The sequence below is a fragment of the Sander vitreus genome, chromosome 14 (genome assembly GCF_031162955.1).
Source record: "Sander vitreus isolate 19-12246 chromosome 14, sanVit1, whole genome shotgun sequence".
In the NCBI taxonomy this organism is placed as follows: Eukaryota; Metazoa; Chordata; class Actinopteri; order Perciformes; family Percidae; genus Sander; species Sander vitreus.
Window position 1 is genome coordinate 4,014,210 of NC_135868.1, and position 26,670 is coordinate 4,040,879.

Consider the following 26,670-nt stretch of genomic DNA (forward strand, 5'->3'; position numbering starts at 1 on the left):
TGACTATGTCTAAGTTTCCAACCGAGCCGTCCCACTGTAACTGTGCTTTAAAAAACACATTATTTTAATTACATTACATTTACATTTACATTTTTTAAATACATTTAAAAAAGATTCCCAGAGACTTTAGGCCCCATGGGCCACCAGGCTTACAATACCACTGGGGGAAACCCTGTTCTTCATACACCTTTTAAACACAAACAATATTATTTGAGTTGCTTATTTGTTGCTTATATATTGCTGAAGATCTCTTTTTTTTTATTGCTTATACTGTAAGTTTTACTTTGAGTTTGTATTTTTATTTTTTTAACATGTTCAATAAATTGACTAAATAAAAAAAATAGTAGTAGCAACAGTGACAGGAGTTAGAAATTGAGAATATTTTTTTTAATTTTTTTTTTTTTAAGAATTTTTTTGGGGCTTTTCCCTTTTATTAAATAGCGACAGTGGATAGATATGAAAGGGGGAGACTGCATGTCGTCCCCCATCTCTCTCATCTGTGTGTGTATATGTAGGCTGCGTTCTCTCGAATGCCCAAGGCAAATATATCCTAAGAGAGACAATAAAGGCTTATCTTATCTTACTTTAATTCCAAAAATCTGTTAAACATTGAGCTTATTTTCACAAATTTAAGAAGATAGATCATTTTGTAAGCCAGAGCAGTTTTAGCATGCTCTGATGAAGGTCATCCTAAGACTCTGTATTATGTCTTTTATTTTTGCATCATTTCAGCCGATTTATATACAAATCAAATAGCCCAAAAACACTGTAGGGTTAATTCATCTGCAGAGAATCTAGAAGCACTGCAAGGTTGAAAGGACGACAGACGGGATATTTTCCCTCTTATATGTTCTTTCCTTAATGACGAAGGTTGCATGACTCAGCGCTCCATGCGAGCCGGAGCATAGCTGAAAATATAACACTCGATTTAAAAGGTGACAACTTGTTTAATGAATGCTTTCAAGGCCATATTTGACGCCTCCACACACACACACACACACACACACACACACACAGAACATCTGAAGCAAAGGTCCTAGCCTGTACTTGACATGTCCAAGTGTCAGTGTGCGTGTGTGATTTTGTAGTCGGACTCTCGACTTGTGTAATTAAAGCTTACAGGGACTCGGTATTTTTCCTTAAAACAGCGTTTCTTCTATGTAATCAAAAAGGCGAGTTGTCTTTTTGCGATTGCCGTGCAAAAGGATTGTGTTTTTCAAAATCAAAGAGACAAGAAGAAAAAGGTTTTTTTCACATTGTTTCTTGCACACTTCACTCCGAATGACCGTGGCAAAGTGATTTCAGTTCACAGATCGTTAAGAATATCCTTCACTAAGGCACTGCAGTTACATGGTCCCATCTTCAACAGCAAACGTAACGTTTTATTGGACTCAGCATGGTCGACAGCATGGATTCTGACTTCGTTTTTTAACCTACTTCATAATGTTGTATGTATTCATGTAACAAAATAATACAAAATGAAGGATAAACATTCAAATCAGACCACAAAAAGAACATCATTTCATGATTGTAAAAGACAGAAGATCTGGTCCTGATCTGTTTTCAACATTCCGTTTTTGCATTACAACCTATACGTAATATACTTGTATGAATGTATTGTTTTGTGATGTTTTATTACCTACTTTCCGGCTGTCGATCTCAGGTCCACATTAGGAAACAAACTAAAAGCAGTTACACACCAGGCCGATAATCGGCGGTTGGACAGTCTGGCGAGGTCAGTGACTCGAGTCTGTTTTCGGTGTGTTCCGTGCCGTCGTCCGTTGTAGGAGCTATCGGCCTTTGTTTTCGCCGACCTGACATGCTCAGTCGGAGACAGGGCAGTCGGGACTCACCTGGAAATGGCAAGCGGGATGAGCCTCTCAAAATGTGACGAAAATCTTTTAAACTGACCTTTGTTGATCTGAAATGAAGACAGATTCAGCAACTGCATGGTCTATTTCTCTCTTAAAATGTTTTCTAAGTTTTCCAGCCGGACTTGTTGGACTGTGCGAACACAGCGTCCCGCTTTTATTCCTTCAACCAGCTTCTTGAAAAGGTCAGTCGCAGCCCTGCCGGAAATTCCGCCGGATGTCCCCCTCTTCGGCCGGATGTCCGTCCCCTTCCTCTTCCTTTGTGTTGGCATTGTAAACTCCGGTGGATTTGTGAGGACTGTGGTTAACTGCTCCTCAGATCTCTGCAGGGTAAATCCAGACAGCTAGCTAGACTATCTGTCCAATCTGAGTTTTCTGTTGCACGACTACAACAACTTTTGAACGTACACGTTCCACCAAAACAAGTTCCTTCCCGAGGCTATTTTGCAGAGGCACCGTGGCTCCGTCTGGCGCTTAGCGCCACCCAAGACGATTGTTTGATTGGTTTAAAGAAATGCAAATAAACCAGAGCATCTTTTTCTCCGTCCTGGAATATTGTGTGGACTAGCCAGACCCTCCTCTGTAGCGCTGTGGAGGAAGGTCGGAAGGTTCGGAATATCCAAACGGAATATGCTGTTTACATGACCTGTATCAAATTTGGAATATTGCCATATTCGGAATACTAGTGAAGTATCGGTGTGCGTGTAAACATACTCAGTGTTTCCGTTTCTTCTTTGCCTGCAGTTGAGTTTCCCGCGGACGGCGATGCGTTCGAGCCGCCCAGTCCAGCTGTTGAACCCAGCGCCGGTGGCAGACAGTGGTCGTCTCTGAAGAGGTCGACCAGTCCGGCTGCAACGGAGGACGAGCGAGAGCGAACCAAGTCCCTCCCCGCCTACGGTTCGACCAATCACAGTCCTGTCCATCTAATACATCCTGTTTCAAATGTAGCAAGGATTACATTTCAGAATGTCGGCTCTGCTTACTCACTTCATGTACACATTTTTATGTCAAGCATCAGATAAATATTTCATTTTACAGGGTTTCCGCGGGGTCTTAAAAAGTCTGATATTTCAAAATCTAAATTTTAAGCCTTAAAAAGTCTTCATTTCGCTGAAGTATTGTGTTCTAGGTCCTAAATCATTTTAAACAGGTCTTCATTTTCCTACGTCCATGCAACCATTTCAGAGAGAAATATTGTAGTTTTTACTCCACTACATTAATCTGACAGCTTTAGTTACTTTACAAATGCATATGTAGTTTATAAAATCTGATGTTTTATTGTAAATTAAACTAGCCAACAATATAAAGTCCAGCTGACATGATTAGACCATTAAACACACAACTGTTTGGATCCTTTACACTTTCTACAATGGGAGGGTTTTTCAACATCGAGTACTTTTACTTTTAGTACTTTAAGTACATTTTCCTGATGCTACTTACATAATTTAACTAAAGTAAGATTTTCAATGCAGGACTTTCACTTGTAACAGAGTACTTTTACAGTGTGGTATTAGTACTTAAACTGAAGCAAAATATCTGAATACTTCTTCTACTACTCTCTCTCTCTGTCTCTCTCTCTGTCTCTCTCTGTCTCTCTCTCTATCTCTGTCTCTCTCTCTCTGTCTCTCTCTCTCTGTCTCTCTCTGTCTCTGTCTCTCTGTCTCTCTCTCTCTCTCTCTCTCTGTCAGTCCCTCTCTCTCGCAATTCAGTTCAAAGGGCTTTATTGGCATGAAAGTTTCAGTAACAATGTTGCCAAAGCATCAGACAAAACACAATACTGTTATATGTACATTAACACAATATTATAGGATGGGTTTATATCTCTCTCTCTCTCTCTCTCTCTCTCTCTCTCTCTCTCTCTCTCTTCAGTGAGGCCTCCATCTCCAGCAGACTCTGATCTCAGTCCAGCTGAGGAGGAGGAGATTCCCTCTCCAACCGCTGATCTCAAGTCTGACAGCTTATCAGAGGACGAGTCCGACGACGCCAGCCCACCAGTCTGACACCAACCCGATGTTTACAGTCTCTAAAATCCCGCTCGGCTGTCCTCTCTACGCCAGGGAAACGCTAAGGAGCTCAATCACATGCATACATACAGTCCAAAGAAGAGACGGTGGACAATTTTTTATTTTTATTTTTTTTACAATTCCTGGAGAGGCACATGTTAGCAGAGGGGACACTGTACAGCATTTTGCACGTGTCATGCTGTTATCAGTACAGTTTTCAGACCTTGGGGCAGTCCCAGCTGTCCTGCCATAACGGACACCAAAACAGCTCCATTACCGTCTCTGTCAACAGCTCTAATGGGACCATAAAGAGCAGGCCAGATGCTCTGTTACAGAGACAATCTGTAGTTGCTTAGATAACCAGGTCCAGCTATAAAAAAAATAAATGAAAAAAGGTCAGTTAGTCCAAAGCACTGAGGAGAATGAGTCTGAGTAGGTCCAGACTGAAGCAGTTTTTTTATGTTCTGTTGGTGAACTATTGCTGGTAAGTCAGTGACTTCTACCAGCAGGTCTTCTGGAGATAAGACTCTAAATCTAAAGTTCCAAAAGAACTGTCCACAAATTAGAAAATGCCAAGATTAGGAGCAGCTGGGAGAGACAAGAAAGTGTCAAAAAAGCAAAGATAATTCTGCTGCTAGAGCCAAATATATATATATATATATATATATATCTCAAAAGCTCAAACTGACATTAAGACTGGTTAAAACTGAAACAAATAAGTCCGTGTTTTTGTCTTTTAATTTAAATGGAACATCCTTCTTGTCCATGACTGCTAAAGCTTGATTTATGCTTCTGCGTAAAAATTACGACCTGCACCTTCTATGATCAAATATATACAAATATGTAATCAAATATAAACGAAAGATCTACTGAAAATAGGACATTTCTGTAAACAATCTGTCATATGTATGTAAATTCTTCCAGCATTTATCTTGTGAAAAAACAGTAAAATATAATAATGAAAAGAGGAATAAAAAAAGAAAAAAAGAAAGTTAAATCAAATGTTACACCGAGCATTCAACTAAATATTTCACGTTCGATTAATCGCGGTCTTCACGATTACCTAATCACAATCTTTCATATCGCGATTTGAAAACGATTAATGGATCAGCCCTAGCCTTTTGTATTCCTAGTTAGAACGATATCCTGATGTTTCATTATAGGATTGTCCAGCAACATATTGATTATCGCAGAATTGCTGTATCGCGATATTATCGGTATCGTGAGCCATGTATCGTGTATCGTATCAAGAGGCGCGCTGTGATTCCCACCCCTAGTTTATAATTGTTATAAAATATAAAGCAAATATCTTGTTGTTGGTATTGCTTGTCAGGGTTGTGCAGGTTTTTTTTGTAACAGTCTTTGGGCCCTATTTTATCGATCTAAGCACACGGCGTGAAGCGCCTGGCGCAGGTGCGTTCGGGGCGTGTACCAATCCACTTTTGCTAGTTTGACGGCGAAAAAAAGGCTCCATGCGCATGGTTCAGAAGGGTTGTCCTTAGTGTCTTCATTAATCAGAGGTGTGTTTTGGGGCGTAACATGCAATCAACCAATCAGAGATCATCTCCCATTCCCTTTAAAAGCCAGGCGCGTTTGGACCTTGGAGCATTGCTATTATGATGGCGGATTTGCACCATAACATTTTTATTTTTAATCTTTTGCGTGTGTGTGCTGCTGTGCGTCCCTGTGTGTGTAACAAGCATAGTGTGCGCGCGTTGTGCACGAGCCTAGGCGCATTTTACTAATGTGCTGTTAAAATAATGAAATGCTGCGTTACTGACTTTAGACCAGGTTTCTGTTGGTCAGTTGCGCGATCACTTCCCGCTGGCTCAAGATAGCAATACTTTCAGCTGAGATTATTTAGTCAAACTAATCAATCAAAATCAAGACGCTCAATAACAAAGTTTCAGTTCAACAGATATTTCTTTTTTTTTTTTTATTAATCCTTAATTGATATTTTTTTAGAGTCAGCCGCAGAAAACCAACTCTCTTGGTTGAGTTAACGCTGCGTTCAAGTCGTGTCTGATAAGTGGTCGAAAGCTCTGGAAAAAGCTAGTAAGTGGGCCTTGATTTGAGATTTATTTTATTATTATGTTTTCGAAAATTCAAGACGCTCAACAACGTAGTATAGTTTCAGTTCTACAGATATTTCCTACACTGTAAAAGAAATCTTTAGATTTGACAGCTTAGATTCAGAGCTGCAGAAAACCAACTCTCTTGGTTGAGTAAATGCTGCGTTCATGTCACGTCTGAAATCCCGTGATTAACAGTTTCTGACGTGTAAACGTTATAACGACAGGGAGACTCGGAGAATCTTCTAAAAAGGTCTAATTCATCCAAATTGGTGCCTTCTAGTGCCTCGAGAGGCAAATATTGCAGACTGCAGACGCCTCACATCAGAAAAGAGCCAAAAAGCTAAAACCTGCAATAAAATACATTTGTCATTTTCTTTCCACGGAAGACATTTTGACGTGTCAGCAGCTTTATTTCCTGCTGTCACAGGTCAAAATGTCCACAGTTAAAAAGAATGAAACTCCCGTGATAGGTATTTAACATCAAACTCGACTGTCAACACTGCTGCTGTATCCTCGCCATATCACACGGCTTATTACGTTCTGATTTCTGTAAATCATGTACTGCTGCACTTACTGATGTGTGTTACGTATCAATGTAAATATGGACTAACCTTTCCTATGCGTGTATGGTTCTGTGGATAACATAAATGGGGTTGAAATTGAGAGTTAAATGCACAAACTCTGGGGGGTTATATTGTATTATGAACAGAATTTTAGGATTTATTATCAGAGAATCGTGCTGTTGAATCTGCATGGATTTCCATTTAGGAAACGCGGTGATGGTTTTTATTTTATTGGGAAATATTTTTGTCATTTGTCAACTTTTTTTTTTTTTTTAAAGATTCTGTTAAATAATGTTTTATTGTTTATGTGCCAGTGGACCTACAAGCCTGGAAATGTGACAGAAAGCTCAAATATATCTGTATTTCTATGGTCATACCAATAAATTCTGTTTTACCATTCAGACTCTCTCTCTCTCTCTTTCTCTCTCTCCCTCCCTCTCTTTCTCTCTCTCTCTTTCCCTCTTTCTCTCCCTCCCTCTCTATTTCCCTCTTTCTCTCTCTTTCCCTCCTCTCTCTCTTTTTCCCTCTGTCTTTCTCTCTCCTTCTCTCTCTTTCCCTCTCTCACTCCCTCTCTCTCTTGCTCTCTGTCTTTCTCTCTTTCTCTCTCTCTCTTTCTTTCTCTCCCTCCCTCTCTCTTTCCCTCCTCTCTCTCTTTTTCCCTCTCTCTGTCTTTCTCTCTCCCTCTCTCTCTCTCTCTTTCCCTCTCTCACTCCCTCTCTCGCGCTCTGTCTTTCTCTCTCTTTCTCTCCCTCTCTCTTTCTCTCTCTCTCTTTCCTTCTCTCTCTCTCTTTCCTTCTCTCTCTCTCTTTCCTTCTCTCTCTCCGTCTCTCTCTCCCCCCCTCTCTCTCTCCCTCCCTCCTTCATATACAAGCTGTTGAATCCCTCTTTAGTCTCATTTCACTGAATTCAGGAGACGCCTGAAGGTGAATTGAGAATACACGTTATTTCAGTGGATAACACGTCGTCTTCCTGTGCGTCTGTGGAAGAAGCGTTTTCCTTTTGTTCTGTCGTCCCCAGCTCGACCTCTGCACTGGTCTTCAGCACCATGGACAGCACCTTGGACAGCCTGGACGCTGCACGTTTCTTACAGATCTGGCAACATTTCGACGTAGACGGTAAGAAGAGTTTTAATGACTCTGGTGTCAATGTGTGAGTCAGTTAAGTGTAAGTAAATCATGTGATCAGATGTACATATAAACGTGTCACAGATATGGACACTTGTGTTGAATAACAGCACATTATGACATTAACTGGCAGCTCTGAGTTCAGAGAGGATATTTTTTGATTGTGGATAATTCTGGTAATTGTACAACAAATATAGAAGTCATGACATCAAATGGTTTATACAGGACAGCATAACTTGTCAATGATAAAGAATTTCTATCTCCAAAGTTAAAGATCTGCAGGGGAAAAGCCCAGTGGCAATAGAGAAGTTCAGCACAACCTGAATTTGTGAAAAAAAAATAATTTAGGGGTCTTTTTGCAATCTTAAACGTTTAACTTTTGGAGAATAAAAGGCAGTAAATATGTGAACTACAGGAAATGAAGAGGGTTGAACATTAGTCATTGGGTTTTGTGGTTCATTCCCCACCACCTCAAGTCTCGACATTCTTTATCAAGACCCTGAAAACATATTTCCCAATGATTTCAGACACAGGAATTCAGGGTTTTTACTGACTTAGTGGGGGGGGACTACGCACAACAATATGGTTGGTGCACAGTAAAGGCTATGAGTCTGTGTATTATATATATATATATATATATATATATATTATTTCTGACAATTTGATACAACAAAATTGTCTAATACGCTTGAGTAAATGAAACCCCAGTCAATGAGACTGCTTAAAAAAAAAAAAATTCTTATAATTTTGCCGCTGGTGATTTTCTGTTGGTGCTGGCTAAAACCTCTTTGGTGGGGGCGCCGAAAATTCCTCTAAAAAAAAAAAGAAAATGAAATGGAAATTAAGTGTTTGACGCCCAACATTTTCTGGGGAGGAACCCCAGACCACCACCAGGTTATAATGCCCCCCCCCAAAAATGTTGAAATAATCCTACGCCCTTATGTGGGGAGGTGAATTGGAAGTTGCTTTGTACAATCTAAGGAAGATTTCTATGCATTTTGAATACATTTATTTCCCCAGTAGTCCAAACTCATGACTGCCTTTACAGTGATTGTTGAGGGATTTTGGTAACACTTGAAGGTATCGACATAATCGTGACATGACACTGTCATAACTATGACATGACACTGTCATGAACGTGTCAAACGTTATAAACAAGTCATAAACATTTCTGACTTATGTCATTAAGTGTCATTTGGTTTTTGTCATGACAAGTTGACATTGTTTGGGTTGTTTTGTTGATTATGACAACTTGACATTAATCAAAGTGACATTACCAGAAGTTGTCTTGGTCATGACAAGTTGACATTAAATTTGTTTGGGATGTCTTTGTAATGACAACTTGACATTAACCAGGATGACATTACCAGAGGATGTCTTTGTCATGACAACTTGACATAATGTCATCCTGTTTAATGTCAAGTTGTCTTAATAAGGACACTCCAAAGAAATGTAATGTCAAGTTGTCATGACAAAGACATCCCAAACAAATTTAACGTCAACTTGTCGTGACCAAGACAACTTCTGGTAATGTCACTTTGATTAATGTCAAGTTGTCATAATCAAGACGACCCAAACAATGTCAACTTGTCATGACAAAAACCGAATGACACTTAATGACAGAAGTCATAAACGTTTATGACTTGTTTATAACGTTTATGACACGTTCATGACAGTGTCATGTCATAGTTATGGCAGTGTCATGTCACGATTATGTCGATACCTTCAAGAAAAGTGTTACCGGGGTTTTATCACATGACTCAAGCAGCCAAAAAGGATAAACTGAGATATGAGATCATATCGCCAAAGTCTACTTTCAATCAGAATTACATAATGTGATTCATGAGACTCCGAGGTGAAATATTAAATATTTATATGATTTAATTTATGAATTTAATTTCTAATTTATTTTTTTATTTTATTTCATTTATTTTTATCCAACCAGGTAAAAGTCCCATTGAGATTAAAATCTCTTGTGACCTGGTCAAGACAGCATTGTTACAACAATAAACATCAAAAGTAAAAACTGTCACACACCACAAATGAGCAGAATATCCAGTTAATAAGCGATTATATAAAAAAAGAAGGAATAATGCATAAATAGGTATCATTTTTGGTATTTGCTTTGATATCAATCATGTTGTAGCAATTTATATTATGTTTGAATAATGATGCTGTTTGCAACCAGACACATTTTAGAAGAGACCAAAACAATGTGAATGTTTAAAGGTCCTATATTGTAAAAAGTGAGATTTCCATGTGTTTTATTTATTTATTTATATATTATTATAAAGCAGGTCGAGGTGCTACATAAATACTGTGAAAGTATCAAAACGTTCAAACCACAGAGAAATGCACACGGCATGCATTATGTGACATCACAACCGTACAGGACTTCCTGTACGGTTGTGATGTCACAACTATATTATATATAGGTAAAAAAATTGCCGCTACAGTCATTCCCCAGCTGCAATGACGCTGCAGAGACTCAGAGAGCGCAGAAGCAGAAGACTCGGAAACGTGGACCAATCAGAGAAAACTGGGCTTTTTCGGGAGGGGGGTCTTAAAGAGACAGGCGCTTAAACGGAGTGTTTTGAACAGAAGGGGAATACAGGTATATTCAGACGGACAGTATAAGAAAAATAATGAGTTTTTTTTAACATTAAAGCATGTAAACATGTTCTAGTATAAACCATACATACAAGTATGAACCTGAGAATGAGCATGAAGTGGGACCTTTAAAGATTTCTACTTGACAGTAGCGGAGATAATGAGTTCAAAACTCAACCATCCAGTTTGCTAGCTTCACTTGCTAGCCAGAAGCAAAACAACTGGTGTGTGATTATTAAAACCTTTTACATTACATTTTTTACATTATCATTTTATTTTCTATTATCAAGTCCAAAAATGTAAATGATCTGTATCCAGTTAGTTTGACCAGATGCCTGGTTGTGTTTTTTTAGATAACGGTTACATCGAAGGAAAGGAGCTGGACGCCTTCTTCCAACACATGCTGGAAAAATTTGGGATGAAGGTAAAAGAGATAAAGAATACGTGGCTGCATTTTAAGTTGATCATCTTTCTACCCAAATGGTGAAATGCTGCTTCTCCAGTGGCAAGAAAATACAAAAGGAAGCCAACACCTCAACTTTTCCATTTCATCTTCATCAAGTGCTTGTGCATCAGTATTCTCATGGCACAAGTTTGTAGAACAAACGTCAGCCTTTCATTTTCACATCTATAGCTATGTTTCCATCCACTTATCAGTAGAATTATCTGAAGTTCGCTTAAAACATTCACGAGCATAAAGACGGTGAAAGTGTGTTTCCATCCAACGGCTTTGAAGCGAATAAAAACCTGTGGGTAGTGACGTCACATGCTGTTTTGCAATCAAATTGGTTAATCTTATAGATTTGAGACATTTCCATTCATCCCGCACTGAATCGCACAACATTCAAGCTAACGTTTGCGAACAAAGTTTGCTAGCCAAAATGGATCGCGCCACCTACCTGCAAATAGTTCATATTGCACAAGTTGTAAAAGTGCTAATGTGCCAGCTGATGGTGACATATCAAGCTATAATAAGACAACGACGCTATCAAAACATCGCTATGATGACGCAGATGCACGTTAATGCCAGACGACAACGATTTTTGCTATCTAAAATAGCCGTTATATTTCGCTCGTAAATAAAATTTTAAAAGTCTCTCGTCTTTGTTGACACCCGCCGTGTCTGCAAAGAAAGCGGAAATATGTGGCGAAAATGAATAAATCTTCTTTGTTTTAAGGCGGGTTGCAACCATAAAATGACCGAAAACGTTATCGCAATTCATTATTTATTCGGCAAATAACATACAACAACACAACTAGAGTCAGAAAATGTCAAAATGTACACATGGTGGCTTTAAAAAGTTTTTTTAGTGCGCACCATCGCAGTAAGTATCAAACTACACTCACGTCCATTCATTATTCTGTTTTTAAAAATGTCAACACATTACACACTGCCTAATAAGAAATCACCATCGGGTCCGTGTTGTTTCAGAGGGAGGAGATAAATGAGGACAAAATCAGAAGACTGAGAGAAAGATTCATGTCTGCGTGTGACACCACCGCTGACGGACGTCTGCAGATACAAGAGGTACGAGCCCCGTTTAGTCTGAGCCGTTTTTCAAATAATTTATACTCATAATTGATCCCCAGTGTGGAAATTACAATTTACACTCCGTTTGTTAGAACACACTACACACAGGCCTGACATACACACACACAGACACACACACACGCGCGCTAATGGAGAGATGTCAGAGTGAGTGGGCTGCGACTGCTGGACAGGTGCTCTGAGTGGTTAGGGGGGAGTTCGGTGCCTTGCTCAAGGAGGTGATCTGGCATCTCTCCATCTTGGTCCATATGGGGACTTGAACCAGCGACCCTCCGGTAGGATTGGCATGGAGAACCGGTTCCAACTTGGAATCATTTAAAAAAAATACGATTCCAATGGAATCGTTTTTTTTATTGGAATGGTTTGGAACGGTTTGGAATCGTTTGGAAAATTTGGTTTTGGATCCGATCAGCGGTTCCAGATTTAATACGCACAGGTTTTGGTTTCAGTAACGGCCGCCGTCCAGGCACTTGTTGTGTTGCATGTTGCATGTATCATGGAGTACAGAAAGTGGCGCTCTAAAGTGTGGCTTTATTTTACGTCGAAAAACCCCGGTAAAACTGTAAATCACCATTGAATCAAAATAATAATAAGCATGTGACCCGTTTCAGCTCCACACCTTAAATAATTGAAATCGAGAATCGATAAGAACTGGAAACAAAAGGAAGAATCGTAATTGGAATCAGAATTGTTAAAATCAAAACGATGCCCAACCCTACCCTCCTGTTCCCAAATGTTGCGGTCAGTTTTCCATTTATAGTCAAGAAATCCATGTAACATAAGATGTCTTTAGCTTTTAACCATTGTGTTGTCCTCCCAGATCCAAATTAATAATTTATTACTGTTTTGACATTTTGTCACTTTTTTCAAAGTTTTTGGCACTTACGCTTAGCTACCATCGGAGCTAACTGGTAGATTAAACTCTTAGCTACCAGAGGAGCTAACTGGTAGATTAAACTCTTAGCTACCAGAGGAGCTAACTGGTAGATTAAACTCTTAGCTACCAGAGGAGCTAAATGGTAGATTAAACTCTTAGCTACCATCGGAGCTAACTGGTAGATTAAACTCTTAGCTACCATCGGAGCTAACTGGTAGATTAAACTCTTAGCTACCATCGGAGCTAACTGGTAGATTAAACTCTTAGCTACCAGAGGAGCTAACTGGTAGATTAAACTCTTAGCTACCAGAGGAGCTAACTGGTAGATTAAACTCTTAGCTACCAGAGGAGCTAAATGGTAGATTAAACTCTTAGCTACCAGCAGAGCTAACTGGTAGATTAAACTCTTAGCTACTAGAGGAGCTAACTGGTAGATTAAACTCTTAGCTACCAGAGGAGCTAACTGGTAGATTAAACTCTTAGCTACCAGAGGAGCTAAATGGTAGATTAAACTCTTAGCTACTAGAAGAGCTAACTGGTAGATTAAACTCTTAGCTACGAGAGGAGCTAACTGGTAGATTAAACTCTTAGCTACGAGAGGAGCTAACTGGTAGATTAAACTCTTAGCTACCAGAGGAGCTAACTGGTAGATTAAACTCTTAGCTAACAGAGGAGCTAACTGGTAGATTAAACTCTTAGCTACCAGAGGAGCTAACTGGTAGATTAAACTCTTGCCGTATCCGGTCAGCAAAACAGCAAAAACGTCCTTCTTGCAAAGGAACGACTCAAGCGCCGTCTTCTGTTCCTCTTTTTGATAAAAAAACAAGTCTAACTCGTTCATTGTAGCGGCCAAAGCCGTTTCAAACAACTGGTGTTCATCCGTAGCCATCTTGCAATGTTTACTAATGACTTCGACGTCGCAGCGCTGTCGTCATCTGTTCAGCTCGCCTCTGGCCCGCCTATATGAGATACACCGATGTGATTGGTGCAGCTCGGATACAAGGGCATAGTTAATGAGCATCATTACTGAATGCCAGAGTGACTCGCTGAGCAAATTCAAAGCAAACTCTGGATTTCCAGGTTAGGACAACCCTAGTTATTGTACATGTAACACAAACTTTTTCATACTGACATTTACAGGTTTGCCCATGAAACTGCTTTAATTGATGACAAACTGAATGTAAATTAAAAAAAATGTATGTTTCATGTGAAACATGCACATGGCCACCCACCAAGAGCCAGGTTCTGTCTGTTAAAAGGACGTTTTTCCTCGCCGCTGTCACACCAAATGCATGCTCTTGAGGGGGGAAATTGTTAGGTCTCTGTAAATTATAGAGTGTGGTCTAGACCTAGTTGATCTGTAAACTGTTCTAAGATAACTCCTGTTATGATATGACAATATATATGAAATCAAATTGAAATGCCTTCAGTGAGTCACAATGGATGTAAATGTGTTTTTTTTCTCCCCCCAGCTGGCCACCATAATGCTGCCAGAGGAGGAGAACTTCCTGCTTCTGTTTCGCAGAGAGACGCCACTGGACAACAGCGTGGAGTTCATGAGGGTGAGGGTCAAAGGTCAATAAATAATGCAGAAATGTCACGATTGTGGGGTGTCTGTTATACTTTTTCCTGTTTATTGTGTTGGTTTATCCTCCGGTTCCTTCTTGTTTGTCTCTTGGGTTTCTCTGTTGCGTGTTACCTTGTTTTCATCCTTGTGTATGTTTACGCTTCAGTTTCCTGTTTTATTTTGGTAGTCTGTTTTTCTCCCATGTCATGTCTTGTTTTACTTCCTGCCTTGTGTTTTCCCACCTTTGGGATTGTCCCTCCCCCCCCCCCCCCCCCCGATGTGTTTTCACCTGTTCCTGAGCCCTCATGTCACCTGTCCCTTGTTTCACCCTCGTTACCGTGTGTATTTAGTTTCTGTGTGTATTTCGTTTCTGTGTTGTCTTTGTCTGTTGTCAGATCATTGTATTGTGTTAGCGTGTGTGTAAGTCTACCCCCTTTGTCTCTGTGTTCCAGTTTTTGTGATTCCTGTTCTTTTGGCTTCCTCTACATTTTGGAACTGTTTATGCCTGCCGTCTTCAGGACTTCTTTTGTTGTATTGATTTTTTATTTTATTAAATCATCAAGCTCACCACTGCCCTGCTGTCTCTGCATTTGGGTCTGCCAATTATCTGAATCCTGTTACAAGAAAGTTCAGTGTTTGAGTTAAAGTAAAGCTACACGAGACATTACAGGTTTGGCATTTACCTCTATTTGTCATTAGGACCACCAACATGCTAATGTGCTTAATTTATTAAACCCTTTATTATAGGGATAGACCGATTATTAGCCCTGGCTGATTATTCGCCCTGGCTGATCATTTATTAAATAATAGCTTAATGCATTTAATCAAAGTTTTGTGTTGGAGTTTGTAATATTCCAAATATTCATATATTTTGACTTAAAGTTTTTCATTTTCACTGTAAATGCATATCGGTTCCAAATATCGGTTATCGGTTTTATTAACTAATAGTCTATATCCACGATGTTCCACTTTCAGGATTGCTCCGCCGCCGGATGTCTCTCTTTTCAGCCAGATGGCCGTCACCTTCTTCTTTCTTTGTGTTGGCTTTCTAAACGCCGGTAGATTTCTGAGGACTATGGTTAACTGCTCCTCAGATCTCTGCAGGGTAAATCCAGACAGCTAGCTAGACTATCTGTCCAGTCTGAGTTTTCTGTTGCACGACTAAAACAACTTTTGAACGTACACATTTTCCACCAAAAAAAGTTCCTTCGCGAGGCTATTTTACAGAGGCACCATAGCTCCGTCCGGCGCTTAGCGCCGCCCAAGATGATTGTGATTTGTTTAAAGAAATGTCAATAAACCAGAGCACGTTTTTCTCCCATCCAAGAATGCTGTGTGGACTAGCCAGACCCTCCTGTGCAGCGCTGTGGAGGAAGGTCTGGCTATGCGTGACTAGAATTAAAGTAAAGCTACACAAGACATTATGGGCCCTATTTTAACGATCTAAGCGCACGGCGTGAAGCGCCTGGCGCAGGTGCATTTAGGGCGTGTATGAATCCACTTTTTCTAGTTTGACGGCGGAAAAAAGGGTCTGTGCGCCGGCCGCATGGTTCAGAAGGGTTGTACTTAGTGTCTTCATTAATTCATAGGTGTGTTTTGGGCGTAACATGCAATCAACCAATCAGAGATCATCTCCCATTCCCTTTAAAAGCCAGGCGCGTTTGGACCTTGGAGCATTGCTATTATGATGGAGGATTTGCATTGTAATATTTTTATTTGTAATGTTGTGCATGTTTGTGTGCTGCTGCACGTCCCTGTGTGTGTAACAAGCATAGTGTGTGCGCGCTGTGCACGAGCCTAGGCGCATTTGACTAATGCTCTGTTAAAACAACAATGAAATGCTGCGTTATTGACTTTAGACCAGGTTTTTGTCGGTCAATGGCGCGATCACTTCCCGCTGCCTCAAGATAGCAATACGCCAAGAATTCATCTAAACCCACTTCCCTGTAAGACCAGCACGCCCATGGGCGCACAAATGGGCGCAGGTGCATTTTCTATTTAGATGACGTGGGCGCTGGACGGGAAATTGACAACTGCGTCGGTCTTAAACTACCAATGACACTTGCGTCGGGCTTTGCGCTGCGCCAGGTACAAGATAGGGCCCTACAGGTTTGGCTTTTACCTCTCTTTGTCATTAGGACCACCAACATGCTAATGTGCTTAATGTTTTAAACCCTTTAGTTTTATCGCGATGCCAGATGGAGGGTGACTCGGACGGTCAACCTTAAAAAAATTGGTTTCGGTGCTCACGAAATTCGCTGTAAATATTTTTTTTGAATGTTTTTGGGGCGAAAAAGTCCACCAAAACGTCCACAAAACAAATATCATGATCTAATAGCCAGATTGTTCCAAACTCTTTTGACTCCATTGAGTACTTTTTTTTTTTTTCCAATTTGGACATTGTACGAGTCTTTTAGCACCACAGTCAGACCAAACGTTTGCACAATTCATTAGCGTATTCATATTTATTCTGTTGTAATAAACATTGCTCAAACTACCTTCTATTTAGTGAAATATTTATTGCTTTTTTTGGTGATTTGTGTCTTGCTTGCGCAGATCTGGAGAAGCTACGACACGGACAGCAGCGGCTACATCTCAGCGATTGAGCTCAAGGTAACGGCTGAGATCACGTTGTCACTGGAACAGATTCTCATGTCAAAGAAAAAAAATGTAGATAGATTCTGTTGTGGTCATGATCATGTTTCCTCCAGCCAGAGAATGACTGATTAGATCACAGTGGTGGTCTTTAGCTTGGAACTTGCAAACTAAGTACTGTACTTAAGTCCAAATGTTGAGGTACTTGTCCTTTACTTGAGTCTTTTCTTTTCATGCCACTTTCTACTTTCTACTCTGCTACATTTCAGAGAGAAATATTGTACTTTTTACTCCACTGCATTCATCTGACAGCTTTAGTTACATTTCCAGTTTCTAAAATGTGAGGATTTTTCTGCCTTGAGTACTTTTACTTTTAATACTTTAAGTACATTCCCTTGATGATACTTACATACTTTTACTTAAGTAACATTTTTACAGTGTGGTATTAGTACAATTTGGCGACGTTTTTGAATAATTTACAATCCCATCTGTTAAAGCCTGACCGAGTGTGACTCACGTTATCGGCCGTCGTCTGTCACTTTCCCTTTTATCTTTTAGTTGTTCTTCGTTTAATTTCCTTCTTTCCTGTGATGGTCCTGCCCCAGAATCAGCCATAACTACAACAGATAACTTCTAAAATAATATTAGAATACAATTAGGCCTGTATAAAGAAATCTCCTGCTACCTTTTACCTGGCTCAACTGGCTGGATACTAACACAGGCTTTTCCGGTGTAACAAAGAAACCTGTGACCCGTCAGAATGTGTGACTGTAGCGCCGTCTACCTGCCGCAAATCATTCTGTGACTGCGCGGGAAAAATCAAACACGGGCAGAGGCATTAATAAAAACTATATAAAAATAGTCTTCTTTTCACTGTTAGTCTCGTTTGCTGTTACAGGTCATTAGACCGTTGTATGAAAAATGACAGATTTTCAGAAACATTACAAAGTTACGTATAGTCACTTTAAAGGGGAACTATGCAGTTTTTTCCAGCTTAATTTACCTTAAAGGTGCTGTAGGTAGGATTGTGAAGATCCAGGACTACAACTTCTCAGTCCTCTCTCTTTCCGCTAAAGGCCAAAACGGTCTCCTAAGCCCCTCCCCCACACAAGGGAGAATGAATGCGTGTGATTGAGCAGTGATTGACACGCAGTTAGACACCCACAGCAAATATGACAGAAAGTTAGTTTTATAAGGCTTACCTACTGCATCTTTAACTGAACAGCTTCAGAGTCATTGGAATGGTTATATGACTTTTTTTTTGGGTTGAATGGTGGTCGTCTCGCTCCCTCTAGCGCCCGTGGGCGGAAAAACCACCCTCGGAACTTTCGGCCGGCGAGCCAGCCGCTTCAGCGTCAGGAAGTATCGCGTGATATCAGGTCTCACGATGTAACAAATTGCTTCACGGCACAGCACACATACGCTCGTTCAGGTACCGGCTAACAAGGTAGCGATGGAGTTTTTCACACTATCGTCACGGCTGAGCCGGCTAAAAAGAAGCAGAAAGCTAGGAAAGCATTGTCAGAGGAACGGAGAAAGAGGAAACGGCAGACTGACCGAGGGAGGAGTCAGACACGAGTAAACATAAGAGCTGCCAAATATCTATTCGAAGCTGTAGGGGGGAGCTCTATAGAGAAACTGCGAAGAAATGGCCAAAACTGCATAGCCCCTCTTAAGTAAAGGATCTGCATACTTCTTCCACCACTGGATTTGTGACTACGGATTCATAGACAGAACTTTACAACAGAGATGTTGCGGTCATGTTTTCCATTTATAGTCATGTAATCCATTTAACGTAAGATGTCTTTGGTTTTTAAAGGTGCTCTAAGCGATGATGGTGACGGCACTTCTTGTTGACGTTCGAAGTATTGTCAAACAAAACAGAGGCTAGCTCGCTCCTCCTCATCCCGTCTCCTCTCCCTCCCTTCCGTGCTTCCGCGCACTAAACCGGTTAAGGTTAAGGTTAAGGTTAGGGTTAGGTGCCTTGAAGGCAGCGGTCGCAGCGCTGCCTGGAAGGAGCAGTTGGGGGCGAAAAACACCATTGAGCGCTAAATCGGCCTATTCGTGGAAAAACAACAACCACAAGATAGCCATCGACAGAGACAGTTAAGCTTAAGGATTCACTGCGCGTTCCACGTGTATGTTTACCGTCAATATGTATTATTATGTTAAAAGACGCGTCATGAGATTCAGCAGACCTAACAGACAGAGGGAGAAGATTCCCGAGCATTGGAGCCAAAATGGCAAAGGCAAGATCACCTTTGGTTTTGTAGTTGGGAGCGAGGAATGGATAAAAGACCAAGGTTGGAGGATCTGAGTAGGCGTGTAGTGGAGTAGTGTGGTGGAGGAACAAGGAGCTCAGAAATGTAATGGGGGAGGATGTAAGGTCATGTAATCACCAGGATCTCTTACTGTATTCTGAATTTTACCGGAAGCCAATGAAGGGATGCAAGGATAGGTGTAATTATGAGACAGACATGTGACTCCAAATTGCAATGCCTCCAGCATTTTAAGTTTAGTGTCTTTTTTTTTTTTTTGTCCCTTCAGGGCTTCCTCCATGACCTCTTCCTCCAACACAGGAAGTCCATCACCCCTGAAAAACTGGAGACGTACACTGACACCATGGTAACAGGAGGGGGAGAGGGTTCTAGTGTTCAGATGTTAATCATTGACAGAATAATTCCAATTCTGATGGGGGTTTTTTCTTCCTCTCGTAGATGAAGATGTTTGACAAAAACAGGGATGGCCGACTGGACTTAAATGACCTGGCCAGGTACTGTTGAACTGGGATGTGACCATTAGGAGAATCATTAGATTTACAAAAATAACAAATAAAAATACCTGATCTTCTCATGGCTGTGTAATCAGAAAAATGAATACAAACATCTGATAGCATTTTAATCATATTGACAATCTTCTCTTGTCTCAAGAATCTTGTCCCTGAAAGAGAACTTCCTACTGAAGTTTAAGATGGATGTAAGTTTGACTAGTTTATTGAGGTGTTTTTTTTTTTAATACTTAATCCTTGTGTTGTCTTCCCGTCCACCATGAACTTGTCCTTCCAGGTCACAATTGAAAATGAACTACTTTTGGTGCTTTTCACGTTGTTTATTGTTGCTTTTTTTCCCGACGCTTTTGACATTTTTTTAAACATTTTTGGGTAACACTTTACTTGAAGGTATCGACATAATCGTGACATGACACTGCCATAACTATGACATGACACTGTCATGAACGTGTCATAAACGTTATAAACGAGCCATAAACGTTTATGACTTCATCATATCATATCATATCGCTGTCATTAAGTGTCATTCGGTTTTTGTCATGACAAGTTGACATTGTTTGGGTCGTCTTGATTATGACAACTTGACATTAATCAAAGTGACATTACCAGAAGTTGTCTTGGTCATGACAAGTTGACATTACATTAGTTTGGGATGTCTTTGTAATGACAACTTGACATTAACCAGGATGACATTACCAGAGGATGTCTTTGTCATGACAACTTGACATTACATTTCTTTGGAGTGTCCTTGTTAAGACAACTTGACATTAAACAGGATGACATTATGTCAAGTGGTCATTATGACAGTCATGTCATAGTTATGATTATGTCGATACCTTCAAGTAAAGTTTTTGTTTTTTTTATTATTATTTATGGTTAATAAACCTAACTTTTATGACATTATCCCTATTTTTTTTGTTAAAAAAAGCAGAAATTATGAATTATTTTGACTAATAGTTAAGATCAGAGGATGTTGAGTGGATCACAGACTGGTGTATGTTAAGGTTTAGTCCAGAAACTGTTTTGAAACCATTTAAAAAAAATTTTTTTTCAAATGCTATAAAATTTAATAAAAACATCAAAATTTCAATGAAAGAAATCATTCATTTTTCCTGCTAAGACATCCATGCATTCGTGTTATTTTTGGGCAATTTGGTTGAAAGAAACCCATATTTCTGATAGAAAAAACTTTGAAAACACAAGGGTGAATAGTCACCCCTCCCTTTCACCTCAATCTCCCTATTTATTAGGGGATGGGGGAAAATATTGATACAGCATAGTATCGCGATATTTTCCGTTGCAATACTGTATCGATACACAGACACCAAGTATCCATCTATTATCATTAGGGCTGTCAAAATAACGCGTTAATTTCGATTAATTAATCTGAGAAAAAAATAATAATCCATTCCATATTGACGTTTGACCCGGAGCCATTCTAGCCACCATTCGACTGTAAAATGAAGGAGGGAGACGAGAAAGCGCTGCCTGGATCATTAATTGGAACATTTACTTATAAAACTCTTCTTCCTGAATAGGGTTGGGTACCGAAATCCGGTGCTAATACCATTGACATATGGCTTATACGCCACCGGTGCCTTCACGACCTGATCTACCAGACCGAATAGCCACGCGGATTTCGCGCCTCATTTAGGTGCCACTGATATGTCTGCGCTTCTCTCTGATGCTCCGAAACAGACGTTACAGGAAACATCGCAACAGCTAACGTTAGCCTACCTCTAGCTAGTAGCTGGATTAAACACGGTTAAAATGCTGACAGCTAACGCTAAACGGTGTAAAGTGTGACTGTGTTTTACTGTAGAGGATTCAACACCGGGATGCAATGTGCATCTGCTGTTGTCAGAAAAACAAAGACGGTGCGTTCAATGAAACTGGTAACCTACAGTGTCGTGGTGCATGGCTCTTTTCCCATCTGGTGGTTGTTTTTCTCATTCAACAGCAATTTTCTAGTGAAATAAGTTATTGTTATAGTGATTACATTATTATTAAATCATTTAATTTTGACCATATGGCCTTAGCAATGAACAAGCCGTTCTTTAATGTTGCCGACTGTTGTTTAGTACCATTCCTTTTTTTTTCTTTTTAACTTTCTTAAAAAGTATCGGTTAAGGCACCGGGCAAAAATTATGTATGCGATTCATTTCGATTAATTAATCACAGAGTATGTAATTAATTAGATTCATTTTTTTAATCGATTGACAGCCCTAATATATATAGTGTTGGTCAGTTTGTCTGCTTGACAATCCCATTTTGCAGCAATAAAATAAAAACAAACAAAGATACAATCTTTTTAGATTAAACAGAGGTTGACATTGTTTTCCTTTTGGGGACATAATTTGAAATTGGGAATAATTTGAAGTTGGAAAAAAAGGTAATACATTGCAGAATATCACGATATGTTTAAAATCGCAATAACATCGTATCGTGACAGAAGTATCGCGATGATATCGTATCGCGATGATATCGTATCGCGAGGCCTCTGGTGATTCCCACCCCTACTATTTCTGACTGGAGATGATTATATGCTGGTCCTGGTCATGTTTGATGTAAATATTTAATGCCAAATTCTCACTGTTCATTGTTCTCCTTGCTTTATTTGGTGTCAGGCTTGCAGTCAAGAGGACAGGAAGAGAGACTTTGAGAAGATATTTGCTCACTATGACGTTGTAAGTTTGAATTTAGGTTCATGTTTGTTGTTTACTGTCTGACCGAAGGGAGCACGAAGGGAAGACATACGCAGGTATCCTTTCAAATAACGCTTGAATATTAGCTTTAAGAATACGTTTTCATATTGAACGCTGATTGAATGCCAATAGACTCAATTGTAACTTGTAACGAAATTAGGTAGAAGTACAAAGAGGTTAATGTGTAGTTTGGTTTTTCCTCCCTCCTGATAATCATACAAGCTTATTCACTGTGTGTGTGTGTGTGTGTGTGTATGTGTGCGTGTGCGTGTGTGTAGAGTAAGACGGACGAGTTAGAGGGCCCTGAAGTGGATGGATTTGTCAAGGATATGATGGAGCTGGTGAAGGTAAAAACCTTTAAACATTGTGATACCACTGCCGTGACATACTTTAACTTCTATACAGAGCTCATACGGGATACACTTTTTAACACTTCATCATCACTGAGTGATAGAAAAGACTCATACACATCACAATGCTGCACAAACATACCGTAGGTTATACTTATATCTTAATAAATACAATTTTAGCAGGTTGTACATTTTCATTTGCCACGTGTGCACGCATTTGTACATTCTTTCCTTTTTGTATTTTTTTATCCTTAATTTTGAATAGTTCTTGTATTCTATCCTATTTATTATTTCTTGCATATTCTGTATGTGTGCTCTTCAATGTTTGTTTATATTTTGCTGCTGTAGCACTGAAATTTCCCAATTTGGGGATCAATAAAGTCTAATCATAATCTAACCTCTCTGTTAAAATCTTCCGAACCCCAACCCCTCTCCTCCAGCCCAGCATCAGTGGCACGGACCTGGACAAGTTCAGGAAAGCCCTGATGAGTCACTGTGACATCAACGGAGACGGAAAGATCCAGAAGAACGAGCTGGCTCTCTGTCTCGGCCTCAAACTCAGCTAGTGGACCCTCACAAAATGTCCCACTCGTGGCTTTCTTTCCTCCATCACTATTTGCTTTCAACCTCCACTCTTCCATCTTCCTACTTCTTATTTAAACTTCTGTTTTCCTTCCCCCTTACAATTTTGATGTTTGTCTTTTACTTGTTCCACCCGTCTTCATTTCTGGAAGTGTATCTCCTCCCTTACTGGCTCTCACTTTTTACTTATCTACATGTTTTATGCTGGTTAATATAAGCACACTACGTTTCCATAATTTTTTATATATTTTTCTGTATTCAAATTCCCAGCCGAAGTTAGAGTTGTAAGATTCCAAAAATATCTAGTTGCTGTTTTTAATGACTGCGTGGCATGCGGCTTCTTTGTAATGTGGTATTATATGACACAGTGTCGCAGTGTTTGACGTTGTTGTGAAACCGGTAACATGAATGATGGTTAATAAAAAGTATGAAATCTTTGTCACTGGCATCTTTCTGTTTTGACGCAATAAATCTGCAACAAAACCTGGGTTATTAAGTCACTGCAAGTGGCTTTTATTGTCCTTAAATCAGTGGCTGCCTGGTTATAATTATATGCTTTGGAAAATTATCAGCTGAAATATATATATATATATACATAAAAAATATACATTGCGCTCACATCAAAGTTCACATAAAAAACCTAGTGAAAGCTCTTTTCTGAACTACCGTCTGCAACTTTGTGATGTTTTTTAATACAACTGGCAATTTCATAGTTCGTAGATGAAGAGCTAAATAGGAGAGCTAGTTCTGTTGTTACCTCTGTTGCATTTAGGTTGAGGCAGAAATATAAGTGGAAATCTTAAAACCCTCAACAAATAAAACCAAAACTACTTCAAATTTTAACTGTAAAGGGACTTTTGTTTCGCAGGTAAAGTTTGTAATTTGGGTGAATTGACCTATAAAGCAGATATACAAACTAAACGGTTCTTCACTGACAGATGTGAAATGTAGACGTGTGTGAAATTAGCTAAAGTGCAAACACCTGCCCAAGTTGGCAGAGGGGGCTGACATCCCAACCTGACGCCAATTACCTCATCAGTGTGAGACATGATTGGTCGACTCAGGCACAAACACTTGAAAAAGGGCCACTGAGTTTGTTGGTGTCCTGCTCAGCACTCGTCTTGTAGGTTGTTGGGCTTCGTCTGTAAAAGAAATGTCTTCTGGATTTTGTGTGAGGTGAGATTACTTTTCTTTATTTCAGCAGCTACTATGTGTACAGTATGTATTGTGCCAACCTGTTTGTTTTTTTGTTCACATAATCATCATTTTTCAGAGTGCTTGTGTTTTCGCTGTTGACTTTTGGCCAGCATGCAAAGGGTAAGAATTCATGCTACACAAACTGCAGTTCAATTTAGTGTCTGTAACAAGCTAACTTTTTTTTTTATTGTTTTCTAGCACTCAGCTACAGAAGTGGTGGTTCCAAAGAAGTTAGACCTCACTTTAATTTTCAAAGAAGCCTCGAACCTGCTTCATCTGAGAACCTGAAGCCAGCTGCTGCACTGAGTGCAGGAGGTCCTAGTGGTTCTTCTGGTAGGCAAGTAGATGGATACAGTCCAGAGGGAAGTGTTTCTAGTTACAGACCTGGCCCACTGATCACTCAGAAATCCAGACTAAATCTCCAGCAGCCACTTGAAAGTAACCCTAATGCAGGAGTCCTTCAGACGGAAGCAGAAATTCCACAGACTGACCACCACGAGTTGGGTATCGCATCAAGTTATGGCATTATGCTGCGTTTTCCCGAACCAGAGTCCACTTGGCAGTCCAAGTCCCAGCAGCCCGCCTACCCAGCCAAGTCCCAGCAGCCCGCCTACCCAGCCAAGTCCCAGCAGCCCGCCTACCCAGCCAAGTCCCAGCAGCCCGCCTACCCAGCCAAGTCCCAGCAGCCCGCCTACCCAGCCAAGCTCCAGCAACCCACTGACCCGGTTAGGCCCCAGCAACGCGCCTACCCAGACTACCCATCCAAGCTCCAGCAACCCACTGACCCGGTTAGGCCCCAGCAACGCGCCTACCCAGACTACCCATCCAAGCTCCAGCAACCCACTGACCCGGTTAGGCCCCAGCAACGCGACTACCAATCCAAGCTCCAGCAACGTGCCTACCCAGACTACCCATCAAAGCTCCAGCAACCCACTGACCCGGTTAGGCCCCAGCAACGCGACTACCCATTCAAGCTCCCGCAACGTGCCTACCCAGACTACCCATCAAAGCTCCAGCAACGTGCCTACCCAGACTACCCATCAAAGCTCCAGCAACCCACCGACCCGGTTAGGCCCCAGCAACGCGACTACCCATTCAAGCTCCAACAACCCACCGACCCGGTTAGGCCCCAGCAACGCGACTACCCATTCAAGCTCCCGCAACGTGCCTACCCAGACTACCCATCCAAGCTCCAGCAACCCACTGACCCGGTTAGGCCCCAGCAACCCGCCTACCCATCCAAGCTCCAACAACCCGCCTACCCAGACTACCCATCAAAGCTCAAGCAACCCACTGACCTGGTTAGGCCCCAGCAACGTGACTACCCATCCAAGCTCCAACAACCCACCGACCCAGTTAGGCCCCAGCAACGTGACTACCAATCCAAGCCCCAAGGTGTTGCTTCTGGCTCTAAGTCCACAGACTCAAACCCAACGAGTAATCTTGATCCAAGAAGTTCAATTCCAATGGCATCCCCTCTCCATCCTAGGTGGAAGCAGCACCTAATCCCTGTGCCTGTGCACAACAGATATCCTTAACCTTTTGGTATCCTAACTGTAAGTTGGTTTAACTTAATGTAACAGATTAAAATCTTGTAGACCATGTTCATTGTGTTATGCTGACCTTTTAGGGTAAAGGATTGTGTATTCCAAACTTGCTCATTGTGTTTTTGTTTTCAGGTTCCTGATTATTTCTGGAAGCTGTCTGGGGGTTTTATATATAAATAAAGCCCTGAAACTGCACTACCTGCCACTGGTTGTTATTTGCAATTTTATAAGTACTGTAAGTGACGGTGCTAAACAGTGTTACGACAATGGTAATGTTTTTGCTAAACCAAATACCAGATGTTATGTTGAACTCTGGGGTTCTTCCCAGTTATTGGGTCTACACTCTTGGTACAAGATGACATTCTGAAGGGTTACTGGTTTGTACTGTATGTTGCTTGATGCATACAAAAACGGACGAAATGAAGGAAACATAAATGAGGAACATCAACTGACGCGGTTAGGTCAGTTGTGCATTAAACCTCTGGAATGCCAAAACAAGAGGGTACATGAGAACTGATGGCTACAATCTAGTTAGTGCCATACAAAGGCAAATTGAGACTAAACCAAAAACATGGTTTATACCCAGCTGCAGGGGTAAAAAAATTGTCAAATTGGTGCGACATCCAACTGGAAATGTGGGTGGTTGGCGTAAGGACAATTGGAGGAT

The 26,670-nt window shown here is 40.6% G+C and overlaps 2 protein-coding genes across 2 annotated transcripts in view; both read left to right on the plus strand.

Moving 5' to 3' along the window:
- carmil1 (capping protein regulator and myosin 1 linker 1) overlaps positions 1-5,109 on the plus strand; it is a 58,794-nt gene extending 53,685 nt beyond the window's left edge. The window contains exons 37-38 of the mRNA XM_078267100.1: positions 2,616-2,768; positions 3,741-5,109. Of these exons, the coding sequence (XP_078123226.1) occupies positions 2,616-2,768; positions 3,741-3,871 (284 nt within the window). The 3' untranslated portion in view covers positions 3,872-5,109. The remainder of the gene's footprint in view (positions 1-2,615; positions 2,769-3,740) is intronic.
- A 2,240-nt stretch (positions 5,110-7,349) lies between these two features.
- LOC144529392 (secretagogin-like) lies at positions 7,350-23,691 on the plus strand. Its single transcript, XM_078268458.1, has 11 exons — positions 7,350-7,627; positions 10,600-10,670; positions 11,679-11,774; positions 14,145-14,234; positions 16,796-16,852; positions 19,382-19,459; positions 19,552-19,607; positions 19,765-19,810; positions 22,250-22,309; positions 22,606-22,674; positions 23,118-23,691. The coding sequence occupies exons 1-11, from the start codon at positions 7,558-7,560 to the stop codon at positions 23,241-23,243; spliced, it is 819 nt and encodes a 272-aa protein (XP_078124584.1). The 5' UTR covers positions 7,350-7,557; the 3' UTR covers positions 23,244-23,691.
- Positions 23,692-26,670: the final 2,979 nt, after the last annotated feature.